Source organism: Borostomias antarcticus (assembly GCF_949987555.1).
Source record: "Borostomias antarcticus genome assembly, chromosome: 4".
NCBI lineage: Eukaryota > Metazoa > Chordata > Actinopteri > Stomiiformes > Stomiidae > Borostomias > Borostomias antarcticus.
In genome coordinates, this window is record NC_140237.1 from 30683570 (window position 1) to 30699588 (window position 16019).

A 16019-nucleotide genomic window follows, 5' to 3' on the forward strand; every position below is an offset into this window, starting at 1 on the left:
GCTTATAATCTTTCTATAAGTAATCCATGATTCAATTTAGGGGATTGCTGCGGCCTCGGCAGATAAAGGAGAGAAACTTTGATTTGGTCTGTGTCTTCCTCCAGAGGACATGCTCAGAGAGGCCCTGTCACCATCACCCCACCAATCTCAGATCACTCCTTGGTGAGAAGCTGGCCTCTGCTCCATCTCAGACAAATCAGACACCAAATGACAACTTTTCAGATAAATATATTCAAATTCTGTCAGAGTCGGATATCAAAAAAGCCGGAAGCCTTTTGGGAATGGCTTATTATTGTCATCACACATTTCAGAGGTCACAGGCAACGTATTTGGCAATTTCTCTCTGCTGCATGTCATGGAAAAGGGGGTGACACGGGACTAATTGCTACTATTATCTTTTCCATTCCAGTTTTGTTGTTTGGCTTTGTGCTCCATGTGTGCCTTGTAATTTGAATGACCTGTCTAGTAAAACAAGTGTAAATTAGTTTGAAATGAATGCCCCTACATTCAGTCTGGACGGTGATAGTTTTCTGGTAGAGGTGATAGTTCAGTGAGCCTCCAGGACGGACTTGAGAGGCCTGACTGTTATTTTTGGTCCAACACTTCAAGAAATACTTAATGAACAAAGTCCTCTATTCCCTTTCCCTGGTACATAACAACATAACATAACAAGTCCAGTTATGTTCCAGTCAGTGGTTTTGTTCATAATCTCTTGTAATGCTCTTTGTGATGGATGCTCTCTACTGTCCCCTATTGTCTCCGTGCGAGACAGGCTGATCCCTGAAACAATGGAGTGCACTTCTCTCAAAATATAGCCCACAGAACGCTAGCAGAATCTTTTTTTTTTGTGATATGTGATGATTGTTAGGATTGGTAAAGCTATTATTGAATGGATGTAAATAGATTAAATCTACTATGCAACACTGGAGAATGGTTTAATGCATCCAAAATCAAATCAAATCAAATCAAACTGTATTTGTATAGCGCAACACAATGCGCTTTACAGAAAGCAAGGGGGTGGACATTGATCCCCAATCCTACATTTTCCAGAAGGAAGCAGAAAACACGTTAACCCAGGGTCCGAAATAGGTGAGCTGTAACGAGACGATCGAGCGAGCAAGCTTCTGGAAAACGTTTTCTATTGGCTAGGAGCGTTTACAGTGCACTAAACATGGGCTAAATAGTTCATAAATCAGTAGAGTAGATAATTACTGAGATGTTACCTACATTGTCGGCCATTATGTGTTAGCTATCCCTGTAGTACAACGTAGTCGTGTCATGTGGGGCTTCTTCTTGGTTTATTATTATTTATTCTTCGATGACGCAGGTTTGATGCTCATGTAGCCGAGGCGAGATGGGAGGGACCAAAGTTTGCAGTCAGACTTGAAAGTGGCCAGCCGTAGTGTGTAGTAGGACTATTCAGGCATGGGCTGCTGAACTTCTACGTGCTGCTTTTTGCCAAATTTCTCATCGGACAACGGGATATTGATGTTTTAAACAGCAGGCTACGGACTACCACTCGGGTCGTTTTTCCAGTGCTTGGATTTCAGGGTAGGTCTGTTTTCTTTGTAGCTATATTCACCTTCTTCACTGGCCAATTCGTTTTAGCTTTACCGGTGAACTAAAGTCTTAATCAGTGTTTTATTGGCGTAATGGTCTTAATGGGTCTTACCAACGGATACAAAATAAGAACTGACCTCAGCGCTGTGTGGTGACCTAATGCAAAACCGGACTGACTAACGGAGTGCGTGTTTACGTGCGCGCTCTGCGCTGAGAGTGGACATCTGAGGTGGTCGTTAGTTCAACCTCCTTGAGAATAAATAAATAAACGATATAAATGTTGAACGATTATGTAGCTATTTGTCATTGCTTCCTCTTGATGATATTTTTGTAAACTGAGATGAAAGACTTGCTGGTTGTACATAGTAGGCTATAGTAACATTCGTAAGTAAGTAGCCTGTGTCCTGTCTTTTGTGAGATGATAGTGGTTGCGGCTCCATGGGTGTAGGTGTGATTGGGGGGAGAGGCACAGGAACAGCCAGTCTGTGCTGATTGACTTGTTTCACTGTTTTTTGGGGGGTTCTGATCTGGGAAAGCAGTTGTCATTTGCATCCAGTGTAACTGGGTAGACCATCAGACCATCAAAGGCAACATGCATTTCAATGCAAATTGTTGTTGCAGAAACAAATAGTTTCAGCAGATTAAAATGTTTGGCCATTTGACCTGTACCGTAGGTCTAGAATAAAGAGCGCTTTGGACAAACTCTCGCCCTTTAATCACTGTAAGCACCAGCAGTGGTGTGGTGGAGGATATATGGAGTTTCTTTATCCATGGACCCACAATATACCCACTTCTTTAAACACCACTAATGTAAAAACTGTAACATTTCTACCACTTCTTTAGTCAGAGTATACCCACTTCTTTAGTCAGAGTATACCCACTTCTTTAGTCAGAGTATACCCACTTCTTTAGTCACCACTACACTCCTGAGCACCTTTGCAGAAAGTGGCACCAACCTGAGATAACATCTCATACACTTTAAAGATAACACAGATTCTTCTCTGTTTAAACACACAATGTTTAGTCTCTGTCCACACATACACTGTATAACATGTGCTCACACACACACACACACACACACACACACACACACACACACACACACACACACACACACACACACACACACACACACACACACACTTCACAATCACACCCCACCCTCTTGTAACAACTTCAGACCAATGGTCAACATGTGGAGAGACCGTGGCAAGCGTAGGGGGTCAGGCAGCGTGGGGGAGGGGTGACTCAGCCACTCCTAACCCTAAAGGTTAACCATGGGCCTGGAGGGAGAAGGCTTGTACAGCATGCAGTGATGGGAACTTTGTGAACTTGGTCTTAGGGGACAGAGAGGCCCATCACAGTTTTCCCATACAATGTCTAAATGTGGGAATCAGCCATTGCTTTGAATTCAAGGCCTGTTGGCTGAAGGAACGCTTAGAGAAGTCAAATAAAATGAAGAAAATCTGAGTTTCATATCTGTCACTACATTCAAATGCCAGAAACAACATGGCACCTGTTTTTTGTCCGTTTCTTTGCAAGGGGAATATGACACTCGATAGTGTAGCGGTGCTTCACAGTTCACTCGCATCTGAAAATGTACAGTTTGACTGGCTAAGATTTACATCGTGCACTTTTGCAAGGCAATGGTTAGCATTTGAGTTCACCGTAGGGGGGCTACTGTCTCTGCGCTGTCTGCTCAGGGCTATGGGAGCAGACCAGTTTGGGGGCATTCACAGTCAGCAGGAGTCACTGGTCCTGACTGGTTGGCTGTGTCCTGCTGGGGTTTCTATAGTGGGCCGGGGGGTGCGTTGAATGCAGGTTCTGTCTCTGCAGGGACTATAGTGATGACATTTATTTTCTCTAATCTCAGTTCCATCCTCATCCCTACTGCTTTCCATTCGTTCCCATCTCCCTCTGAAAAAAGGGCCTCTGCTCCGACTTGCACAAAGGCCACCCATAGTCGAAAATAATATATTAGGTAACAAGTCATCAGTGCGAAATCCCCAATGTGAAGTGACTGTCCTTTCCATTACCCCTCCTTTTTTGGGAGAAATGTTGAGGGGAAAAAAATACTCCGGGTGCTGCCAGAAGTAAATTAAAAACAGATTCTTACGCGCCTGGACTGTTTTTTTTCTTTCTTGAAGCTTCTTCTGATAACTGTGTCTGATATTTCAGTTACAGTGATAAAGAAACCTATTGTATTTTGTGCCCTGAGGTGCAGGCATTTACTACTGGAAAGGAAATAACAAAATAGATCCATATTGACGGTGAAATGAAAGAAAGGCTTTGGCTACCTCATGGCTATATACATCACTCATCTGTCTGGAGATGACACATGCAACAATCAAAGACTTCATACAGTTTTGAAAAGCCATATGGCATTTACCTAGCCACGAGTTGTCCACAGCATAGAAAGGTTTTTTCTTATACTGACTGATTTCTCAGAAAAGTCTTTACATCTATCATATCAAGTCGGTCATATTAAGACATTCACCATCTGTGTGACAGTTGACCTACTACCCCTATCCCTAACCACAGCCTCTTCCAGCATGATCAATACCAGAGGTGAGGCCAGTGTTGACATGACTTCCTTCATTGATTGTGACCGCTAGCAACAACACCAAACCCTTACCTGACAGTAAACAAAGTAGAGGAGTATCAGCTGGGCTTTGAAATAGACATACAGTATGTTTTCTGAGTGTAAATGGCCATCTGCCTTTACTGACAAAGAACTACTTGACAACTCCTGTCAGGATAGCACTTCAAATGAGTAATGTAAAGAGTTTGTGGCTGAATACTTATATCATTTATTGCATCTTAGTAGTAAACCATGTCAAACACTGAAGGCCTGTGCAGAGCAGGGACAAGAGGTTTAGCAAATAGAGTCATCTGACACCCCCCCCTCCCTAAATCCTCTGGATCTGCTTGTCTAGTCGTGTAAAGAAATGAGTCCTCAAACGGTTTAGCCATAGGGATTAATTGTGCTCCCCAACTTCATGTATAATTCATGAGAACAGCCCACCATCTCGGCCAGTCTAGTGGATTGTGTAATTACCGAAGTAACAGTGACGCTAATGCTGATCTCAGAAGAAGACCACATTGTGTGGTTCGGTGGGCTCTGAAGCTCCTCTGACACGACATAGCTTTGTTTCCACATGGACACTAGTGACATTATCACCCCACCCCACTGTCAGGCTTGCAGAATGCAGCTTTTAGGAATTTTTCTCCAGATATCCAAGTTGTAAAGATGTGAGCTAACTTGAATGCCAGGGGAATAACTTGAGTTCCTGTATCTCAGAAACAGTTTTCAACCAGGAGCAAATTACATTCTGTGGAATCTAAGGAAATAGAAATAGAAATTCCACTGAGTATATTGTTTGATCATGAACACAGACAGGGTCATTGGCTCTTATCACACGTATTTCCCTTTTGGTAAATCCATGTGTATTATCATTCTCTGGGTCATCAGGCTTAAACCCTTGGGGGCTTCTCAACTGAGTGACTCACAGTAAACAATGGGAGATTAGTGTAATCTATTTTCAATTCCACTGTCACATAAGATAAATTACAATGGGCAATAAAACATTTGTTTCCCCATAAAGCAGGGCATAAATACGATAATACACTATTGTTCTAGTCAGAGATCCACCATGCTACCCATTGTTACGGCCTCAATGCCGCGGTTGAGACTGTGGTAACGCCCATTCTGAGTGGCACATACAGACTCATTATCGACGCCTTGCAACGTTTTACCAGAAATGATAACCTACTATTCTCCGTCAGGCTTGAATAATTTGAGGCAAGGGCAACTCAATATCAGAGTAGGAGAGGTGACCCGAGCTCTCCTTCAAGCACTTATCTCCTCTACCAGTCCTGCTTCTCTGACACGTTTGAAATGATAATTACTGAGAGATTACCACAGACTCAGAGAACACTAGGCCTAAAGCTGGGCTCTACTGTGTATGTACTCTCATGGCTGTACGGTGTACTCTCATGGCTGTACAGTGTACTCTCATGTTAAAGGGATTTGAATGTTCCCTCTCCCCATGATTCATAATTGAGATAGAAGTCATTGAGGTATTGAGCAGTCTATCATTGATTCAACGTTGAGTTTTGGCAAGGATTGTGTCTAGCAAGAAGAAGTAGAACAAGAAGAAGAATACTTACATTTGTCATATGGCATGCAGTGGACTCATGCGTAGTGTAATGGGTGACACAGGAAACACACACACACACATTAGGTTCGCTGATGAAATGCTTCTTCTGCTCTTAACCCATCCCATTGTCCTTCCCCCAAGGGCTGCCGGGAGCAGACAGTAGCCCAGGGACCAATCCAAGTGCTCCTGTTCGTCTTTGGATAAAAGTGTCAGATAAATAACTGTAATGTAATGTGTTCGTCAGGACAGATAGCTCCAGTGATCTGTTCTTCTGCATGTTTTTTGTATGGGTTTGTATGGGGGAAACCCTTGCGAACATGGGGAGAACATGCAAACCAGGAGACCTGACAACCAATGCTAACAGCGTCCTTGGCAAGAATCGAACTCAGGACCTTCTTGCTATGAGGTGACAGTGCTAAGTACCATGCCACCATGCCGCTCATAGCAAGGGGTATGCCAATCAAATGAAGAAAGATAACAATGTAAAGACGAGGTTTGACTTATAATTGCTACCTCATATTGCAGGGTATGGAGTATTCCCTGGAAACAAATTTAACCCATTACCACAAGTATATGCTAATTGGTGGTGTTCATAGCAAGCCAATTAGGACTCATCCCATGCCCCTCCTAGCACCATATTAGCATCAGAATAGGAAATGCACAAAGGTAAAGGATGAGTCCCCTGCGAAGCAGTGGCCCCTGTTTCTCTGAGAAATGCCATCCAGGATTTGATCATGTAGAACTAGTTTCACAGTGTGTATTGTCAGATGTCAGGATCAACTGGTACCTGACATGTTTTGAGCCAATGCCATTGCAGTCGTATTGCCAGAAACTGGGCTGTGATATTTTGTTCTCATTAATTTAGGAAGTCATAGAAACATTCTTAAAGCTTTTTAGCAGGACTCCTGGCATACAGTATATGTGCAACTGTCTTTCCGTAGGCCTATAGCCCATGCACATGGCTGAAAACTATACTGTTCAATCGATTTAGCATGTTCCTTTAGCATGTGCTATTGTCCAAAGCTATGAAAGGTGCTGTGTGTCAATGCTGGTTGGCTACAGTACATCAAAGGAGGTCTACCTTCTTAGAAAGAACTGGTCAGCAATCCAGCAAGCCCAGTTTTTCGTGTTTTCATGACATGTCTTTCAAGGTCATTACCCCTGCAGGCTTCCTGAATCAGAATTTTAGCAGCCGTTCTCTGTTATAAAGGCCCATTTTGAATTCTGTAGAAAAGTTTTCACCCAGAGTTTAAACCTGTCTATCATGTGTTGATATGGAAACTGCTGTGCAACAGTCGTATCTGGAGGGCAAAACTCAAATTATGGACTGAAGAAAAGAAACATTCTTCAGTATTTTCAGTGGTTATGACTGCTGAACGTTTGTTGTTTTGCAACTTGAATTCAAACCATTTTTTCCAATTTCAATGTGCAGTATTGTTAGTTTCCCCCTCTACTTAGAGCTACAGTCACTTCCAGAGTTTATCCTTAATGTCTACTTTCATTGCAGTCTCACTTGTAATCACACTTAAAGAAGACCTCTTATTAAGGGTCAGTGGTTCGAATCCCAGCTCCGACTGTCCACATGTCGAAGTGTCCTTGAGCAAGACACCTAACCCCAAATTGCTCCCAATGAGCAGGTTAGCACCTTGCATGGCAGCTACCGCCATTGGTGTGTGAATGTGTGTGTGAATGGGTGAATGAGTGAATGAGAGGCCATTGTAAAACGTTTTGAGTGCCGCTAAGGTGGAAAAGCGCTATATAAGTGCAGTCCATTTACCATTTACCATCTTATGGAATCCTACCATATTTTCTTATATTGTTTGTGAAACTGATATTCTGATGGAAAATAATTTTCTTGGGCCTACTGTATATACATGTTTTTTTTTTGTTTTTTTTATAGATGATGATGTTGGCAGCTGCAGTTGTAACTAGAAGGGCATTGAGATTGAGAGGATATCCTGGAGATTGTTTTCTGGCATTACATACATTCTAAACTACATGTTGACCTATACTGACATACAGAACCTACTGTAGATGTAGCCCAGCAAATTCCATATTTAAAGCTTTGACTTCCTGGGAGAGGAAATTCTGATCACCTTTGCTTGGCCGTGGCCATTCAAAGTTTTGTTTGAGTAAGTTTAGGAGTAGCAAAGAGGATATATGGCTCCCTCACCCCACAAGTCTTCAACTCTTGACGGGTGGGGATTCTAGAGCATACATATAACAAAAAGGGGTGAAATCTGCACTCTCAAATAGGTTTTAACTGCTTTTAATTCATATATACAACAGACAATTTGTTTGTCTGCTGTTTCAGCTCTCCGGCCTTCGTCAGCGTTTCACGCTCTTAGTTTAGGAGGAGTCCTAAGTATTAGGAAGCCGCTGGCATCACAGAAGTAATGGCATGTGTACACAAGTGCATGAGATATTGATAGGCAGTGTATCATCATCATCATTATCATCATTATCATTTCAGTCGTCATCATCCACTGATGCCTCCCCGTGTTTTGCTGATTCATGCTTCCCGGTTGTCTGATCCCTTCGGCTTACAGTACTTCGGCTTACAGTACTGTGATGAATTTACTATGAGCTTCACCTGCTTAGGGAAGCCATGCTTCTGCTTCTGCAGGGAAGGGGGGGGGGGGTCTCCGTTTATTTTTACCCTGGTCCTGAGTGATTCAGGAGTCTGCTTTTGTGCCTGGAACAGTGGCTCCGCAGAACCTCGTCTGTGCGCTCCCATTCCACAGATAAGTGGGGAGGCTGACTGCAGCGTGAGTTATGAGGCCAGACCGAGGATCCCGCTGCTTCCATGCTAGCCTGCTGAGGCTCTGTCTGTCCAACTGAACGTCCAAAAACGGATCTTCATGGAGAGGGTTCTGGACTTGAAAGAGACTAGTCAGTTTGTGGCCTACAGATATAGGAAAACAAACCGTGATACCACAACAAACATGGTCATTTTACCACATGAAAACAATTAGACACCCGTTTGTCGTTTTGTTTGTTGTGGGAGCGATTTTTGAATTTAGAATTATTATATATTAATTAATAATACGATTGAATAGTTTCATTGAAACCGCTGAAGCCCGAGATGAAGCTGAATCTCAAAAGAAAATTTAATCTGCTAAAGTAGTTAATATCAAAAAACGCTAATGTAAAAACCGCTAACCTCACTGGGAAATAGAGCAGATCTTGATTATTTGTATTATCTTTCTCTTAGAACTGTGATCAGTGTATTCTGCGCTGAGTGACACAAAGGCAGTGCCTTATCTGGCTTCCTGCCTGCCTCTGCTGGGCCATGTGTCATCACATGGCTCTGCCTAGCAGCTGATCATTATCCACACGTGCTTCAGAAAAGTCGACTAATTGAGACATTAGAGTCACTTTGCTGAGATGAATTATAGGGAGTGAGTAGGGGGCCACCGAGTCCATTTATCTCTATGGTGATATACTAGGTATAGGTACAGTAGGCAGGTACTTTATTAATCCCTGAGGGGGAATTGCACTGTTACTGTACAACAGATACATTCAAGGGACGTCAACACAAAGTACAATAGGCGACCTGCTTAGCATTCAGATTCCTCTTTACTGAATTTGCTTTGACCCGTCTGAGTATGGCCTAATGAGTCTGCCGCACTTCCTCTGCCCAACAGATGCAGATATTAATAGTGGAACCTCAAGGGGAAAGGTCAAAGGGTTAATGAGGCTATTCCCTCAAGCAATAAGGCCCACTCCTGGCTAAACAGATGGGTACTGGGGTATGGAGGTCCTCCATACTGTAAAAACTCTTGTTATGTTGAACTCATCATCGGTCATATCTGTTGTTAATTGTTATTCTAATCTGTGATACTTTGTTGTCCTCTGCTGCTGTAACAGTGCAACCCCCCCCCCCTGAGGATTAATAAAGTTATACTACTACTATAAAGATGCTTGATCCAGTGAGTTACACAAGACACCTATATTATTGATGTCTTGAAAGATACAACTTTATTACTGCCCATAGTTAGTTTGGTAGTTGGCAGTTCCTCTAAGCCTCATTTCCGGGGGGGATTCACTCAGTGTTCCATCAACGGACCCCTCACTGTCACCCGGGAGCAGGTCTGTGACCGTTCCTGTGAGCTGGGAGCTCTCCTTTCCTCCTCTGCGGGCAATCAGACGGTTTCCCAACCCACTGCAGGGCCTTCTTCTCATACTGACACGTCTGCCACATCTCAGGGGGGGATTATATTATAAATAAGCATTATTGAGCTTGTGGCCTCAAAGTAGAATACAGCTGACACAAGTGATGAAAGTTGCATTCAATTAACTGGAAGGCTGGAATTGACTTGTATGATTAGTTGATATTAATAATAGTAGATAATGACTAGATAAGGATAGGCTTCATTGATGTGAGTGGACCGAATGAGTTCTCTTTTAGAAAGTGTACAATTTTTAACCGTGTTTAGATTTTGTAGAAAGGAAAAAATGTGCTACTGTGAAACAGTGAATGTTGATGATAAGTCATTACATGGTCATTCGGCTGATTCAAGCCCCATCAGTTACTCAAGAGACAAGACTTAAAAAACTCATTCAAACCTGAGGAAAGTGAGCAAAGCGCAGAGGGAGAGCTGGTTTGGTGGGCAAACAGAGCTGGGGGGAGGTGTGGGGGGGGGGGTACATGGATCCCATCATCATCCCCCAGAGCCTCAGAGGGCGAGAGTGGGACTCACAGCTGGCTGATGAGAAAGCGCCCGGTGACTCACTGGCTTACCGCTCAGGACCCAGATGACACACTTGAGAGCTGTAGACTTTACTTTGCCTGGAGAGAGAGAGAGAGAGAGAGAGAGAGGGTGCGATAGTGTTTACATGGGCCGAGGTGTGACCGCCGGGTCGATCGCGGAAGCAGCTGTGACGGTGCCGGGGTGTGACGGGGTATGTGAACCGAGGTGACCCCCCGCTCGGCGTGCCAGACTGTCCCCGGGACGAGACGGCCTGTGTCGTACCTCTGAGACTGTCAACCAGCCATAGCCAGACAGACCGGTCACCCGGTCAGCCAGTCACCGAGCCGGTCAGACAGACTCAGTAAGCAGGCAAGGGGACAGTGGGGACAATGTCATAAATCCTCCTCTGGATGGATGCTTCCGGCAGTCTTTCCAGGCTGTTTACTTTTTTTGAAATGCCCTCACAGGACTCACCGGATCTGTCGACTCCTGCGTGTCTCGAGCTGCGGTTAGTTTAATTGGGACTGTAAATATTTGAATTGAGTCCTTGTGGGAGCTGCAGCGGTGATGCAAGCTCGCATGCAGAGACCGTGTGCTAGCTAGCTCTGCGCTGACTCTGAAAGCCTGGTTACATCTGTGGAAGCTTAGAGAGATGCCTCGTGCAGCTGATCTATGCTGCCGCAGGGCAGGGATTTACATTTGATTCTTACAAGGACAAGAAAAAGAACATTGTGGGCACTTCCCTTTTATTTTATTTTTTTACCACAGTATTTCTTCCTAACCTTCACAAGATGAACTCGCCATACATGTAGTTCACCCACGTCAATTTGACAATACTGAATGTTAACCTGTCTTTTGTGTGACATGTCCCAGAGACATTTTACCTTTATTAGCTGCTCAAACTACTTTGAGTTGTTTATGATGTCGGATATATCTGGCAGAGAGAGAGAGAGTTGGGACAGATGGGGCATGTTAGATGTTTTTAAAAGAAACAAGCTTTTAAACATTTATCAAGAGGATAAGATTATATATTCTGGCTCTCACATATCGAGGGTAATAAAACTCAGGCAGCTGTGCTCAGTCTGAGTCTTTGAGATAAATTACAGTCTTGTCTAGAGCCCAGGCCGGCGCTTTCATCTCCATGCTGTGTCACCACAAATAAGAGCCCAAACTCCCATGTCATTTTCTCAGTGATGTCTTATGAAGGGTCTATGACAGCTTAATTAAATACAGGGCATGGATATCAAGACGGCTGTTTATTTACAAGAATGTTTTGTGGCCTGTAGTAAAAAAAAAAAAAATTGGATTCACACTCACGGTAAAAACTGAAATTAAAACCTCTCCTGATATGCTATATATGCTCATGTCAAGTGTCGGCATTAGCTCCCATTAGCTAGACTATCCCTGAGTGGTAAAATGACACTGTTTGGTTCAAACAAGCAAAACATCTATTTGTTCCTGCTATTATACAGCCCCCACGGAGAGATCACTGCAATGTCTTTGCGAGTCACATCACAATGTGAGAGGCAGAGCTGTGTAATTAAACCCTTCATGTTTCAGATGTGCACTTGAATCCGATTATGATGCCGTGTTCTACTCTCTGCAGATATAAGAGGATATGCAGCGTTGCTGAACGGCCAGTGACCGGGGTTGCAAGAGAGCAGGTGGATGACAGCAGGAGCAGCCCTTGGACCAGAGAGAGAGAGACTCCCGTATCTACCGCCCAGCAGTGTGGAAGGGCCATCGGGAGCAGAGCATTAGTCAAGGACGCCCTCCTCCCCTGCCCTCAAGCAAGAAAACAAGCATTGGACTTGAAGAGGAGCTTAATGAATTCCAGGGAATCCTGAAATACAAACAGTGTGTGCTCGCTGTCAGGAAAGAGGAACCATGTGGACGCTAACTACGACCGGACCGTGCCCCCTGGCCGCTGCGCTGCTATTGGTTGGATGCCTCCAAGCGGTTACCGCCACTGAGGATGATGTCACTCCTCGCATCAGCTTCCCCTACAGTAAGTGACCTGATCCTGTAATTGCATTCGTCTTAATGTCTCTTCTCAAAACATCTGGCTTTGTCCTCAATGTTGTACTGAAAACCTGAAACTTGCAACGCAATGCCGTTTGACTACAAAGTAGGGACTAGGGAGTGATATAGCGGAGCGTGACATACGCTATGTACAAGTGGTGCTGCTGGAAAGACTCAGCTAGAGCTGTACAAACACGTGAACTGTAACAGCTCCAGGCTATTGTCCCATCATGCATTGAGGACTTTTTAGCGTAGTCAAATAATCGTAAGCGTTGTTTTCGCTTTACACCGCAAACATGTCTGCCTGGTCTTTTACTGCTAACGGCCTTTCTGTAAAGCTTAGCTGAGCACACCAATTTGTCTGCTAAGTAAACAAATGACATCGCTGGTAAATAAGGCGGTGGTTCCTTGTGGATGAGGGCCCTACTTCCACCTGACCTCATCATGTATAATTACTAAGTAACGTTCAACTGCTCTTCCTTTGTGTAACATTGAATCAGGCTTTTTTTCTGAAGCTAGTACAGCTAGTACAGCACAGTAACAGCTTTGTCACTTGATTGATCTAGGCTGTTACGTGATCTTTGATGAATGAGGGGAAGCAGAAAGAATGGAGACAGGAGTTGGCTGTGGCTTATGCGGGCTCACACTAGAGGATATTTAAAATCCTAACCGATTTGTAAATCGGTTTGCATCGCGCATATAAGGAGAATCTTAACAGAGGTTCTTCTCGTGAATCTCAAACATACACACATGACAAGATTTGAAAATAACGGCTCATCACACACTACAGGATCTTATCGTGCCCGAGGGAGCAACGAACCACTGGTCTCGCTGTCTCGCTTGTAAAGTAGTGACCTAATAATCTTAAATATCAAATATGTTTGATATTATCGGGGCGGCCACGATGGGTCTGCGAGCCGATCGGGAGGTTTAAGATTGGATCTGTAAACCCCTCACATTACAAGATCATCTGGGCCGAACATCGGTACCGACCAACATCCCAGACCAGATTTCTCCTCCGATTGTCGGGAGGGGTGAATCGGGGATAAATCGGCCCAAACATCCTGTTGTGTAAGCCCGGCATTAACGGGTAAACTGACAGATCGCCTGAATGCTCTTCAGAGCAGCGCCCCCACAGAACAGCGTCAGTGTTTTTAACTGTGATCGCTAAAAGCAGACATCTTTGGACAGCTAGCTCATTGGCTTGAAGTCAGGATAGAGTAGGCCCCCTGACGAAGGCCGCTGGGCCGAAACATGTTGGTCATTTTTATAATGACATAGCCGCTTAAATAAAGGCTTTTTAACCTTGAAGAGCTGCCTGGGACCATCTTCTGTTTTATCCATTGGATACTGCCCCCAAGTGAGTCCTACAGAGCACCTTCAAGTTTGAGAAGTTTATCTACCTGAGGAACGCTGCAGCCATCTCCCTTCTGTCTTTTCTCTCAGAAAGAGTAGATTATGCTAATGCAGCCATGCACACTCAATCCCACATCATCCAGCTGGTTGTTTTGAGAAAGCCTGATAGGTGCGCGTGCACTAGTGGTGCATATGGAGGTGTGATCACCCTAGCCTAGGTGTAAACAGTAATGCCTACCTGTCTGAACTTGCACCTCTACTGAAACCTGTTATGGCTAATCTCAGCCCAGCCTGACACGATGGCAATGACATTGTGGGTTTCTCAAAATAGCATTAATCATATTCTCGGAGACCTTTACCCCCGCCTAGCAACGAAGTCATGGGGGAGAGGTTATGTTTTCGGTGCTGTGTGTTAGTTTGTCTGTTAGTCTGTCAGCAGGGTGACCCAAAAACGACCAGGCCGATTTTCATGGAGGGGTGTAGCATGGGCCCTATTGTAACAGGGTGACAGAGTGTCCTCGTGAGTCCCAGGTATTCGTAGCAAGTCGTTGATTATAATCACTCCTCAAAGGAGCACTAACAGTCCCTCCAAGGACTAACAGTCCCTCCAAGCACTAACAGTCCCTCCAAGCACAAACAGTCCCTCCATTCGCAACAAGCGAGAGAGGGTGTGTTTGAATCCTGCCCTGGGCAAGCCCTTAGCATGGGTCTACCGTTGACAAGTTTGTATGCATTAATTTAGTGTTAAACAAACCTGCTTTGTTTTATAGACATGTCTACAGTATCTAGTAATTATTTTGCTACCTTGCCTGAACCTGAGCATTCGCATTGATCAGTCAGCCGTCATTCCCCAGTCTACATCAGTCCACTGCAGTCAACCACGCTAACTAGCTAGGACACAAATTAGCATGCTGGGAAGGGGAAGGATTGATGATGACAGACCCGCCTTAGACAGGTAAAATGCAATCCGATTGGCCCCAGACCATCACCGATTGGCCCCAGACCATCACCTTAAACCGGTAAAATGTAAAGCGATTGGCTCCGGACTATCTAGAGCCCGCCTAGTCCAAAATTGTATCCGGTGGATGCAACTTTGCCTTAGACTGGATTTAGAAAATGCAAAGTGAATGGCCCCAGACGCTAGCTAGTTAGCTACTAGCTATTTTGTGGGTATTAGAACCGGATCAATTTAATCATGGCGTGATGGTGAAGATCAATTGGTTTGAATGAGCTAGTTCTACTCGTAGATAGCTAGATTACTGCTGTCGGCCCTGTCATAGCTAGCTAGGTAATAAGATACATCAGAGAGTAAAGCCAAAAGGCACCCGTTCATCTGACCCCAGCTGTGTCAAACCTAACTGCTCATAAACCGCAATGTTGATGCACAGTATATTTTTGACATTAGTGGCCTCTAAGTATCGTTACCCTAATGTCAGTGTACATGCTGATGACATGCATTCATGGGCGGAGGCCTGCACCCCACCAACTGCCCTTAGTCACTAATGTTCTTCTCTGTTTTGTGTAGGATTTCAATGAGGTAAGTGTGAAATGAAAAGCTGTAAAGAAACTTTACAGTTGGTGCTTCCGCTATCTCAACCAACCTAGTCACATTTGTTTTTGAATTTCATGCACTATAGTTTTTATAATGATTAACTTTCCTTGTGATAAGTCTTACATTCAATAAAAAAAAGCCTAAAGGAAAGAGGCAATCTCAGTCACAGTAAGATGGAACTCTTTATGAGGCTTCACCAAAACGCTTTCACTCCAGGCCAAACAACAGGACCGCTTTTTGAGGAGCCAAAGCATCAGTGAATCATTTGTGACTTATGGTGTGTACTATGTAAATTCAACCGGTCATTGAAGCTCAACATGTAAAGCAGGGAACCTCATCCACTCCTTGTTGATTGTAAAGTCCCACAGAAAAGAGGACCCTTGGTATTCTCCCTTCCTGCTAACCCTTTTCCTGGAAGGCCTCCCTTCCCTCGAAGCCCTGCTCTTAATGAGCAGACTAATCTTCCTTGTGTAACGAGTGGAGGTTTTGTGGGTGTTATGGTGGGAACGCTGGCCTGCTTCTCATTATTCTCATAGTGCAGAGAGAGAGCCCGGAGGATCATGGGACTGGGAAACCACCAGGCCCATAAACAATGCCCATTGCCCTATAACGCTACACCATGTTTGTAGCATTGACCCTAATGCAACATCCATGAACAATGCCCATTGAAATCTA

The 16019-nt window shown here is 44.2% G+C and overlaps 1 protein-coding gene across 1 annotated transcript in view; it reads left to right on the forward strand.

Moving 5' to 3' along the window:
- Window positions 1-1412: 1412 nt before the first annotated feature.
- LOC311307960 (semaphorin-4B-like) overlaps window positions 1413-16019 on the forward strand; it is a gene marked incomplete at its 3' end in the record, with an annotated part of 32694 nt that continues 18087 nt past the window's right edge. Inside the window, exons 1-2 of the mRNA XM_084436859.1 lie at window positions 1413-1551; window positions 12021-12422. Of these exons, the coding sequence (XP_084292985.1) occupies window positions 12302-12422 (121 nt within the window). The 5' untranslated portion in view covers window positions 1413-1551; window positions 12021-12301. The remainder of the gene's footprint in view (window positions 1552-12020; window positions 12423-16019) is intronic.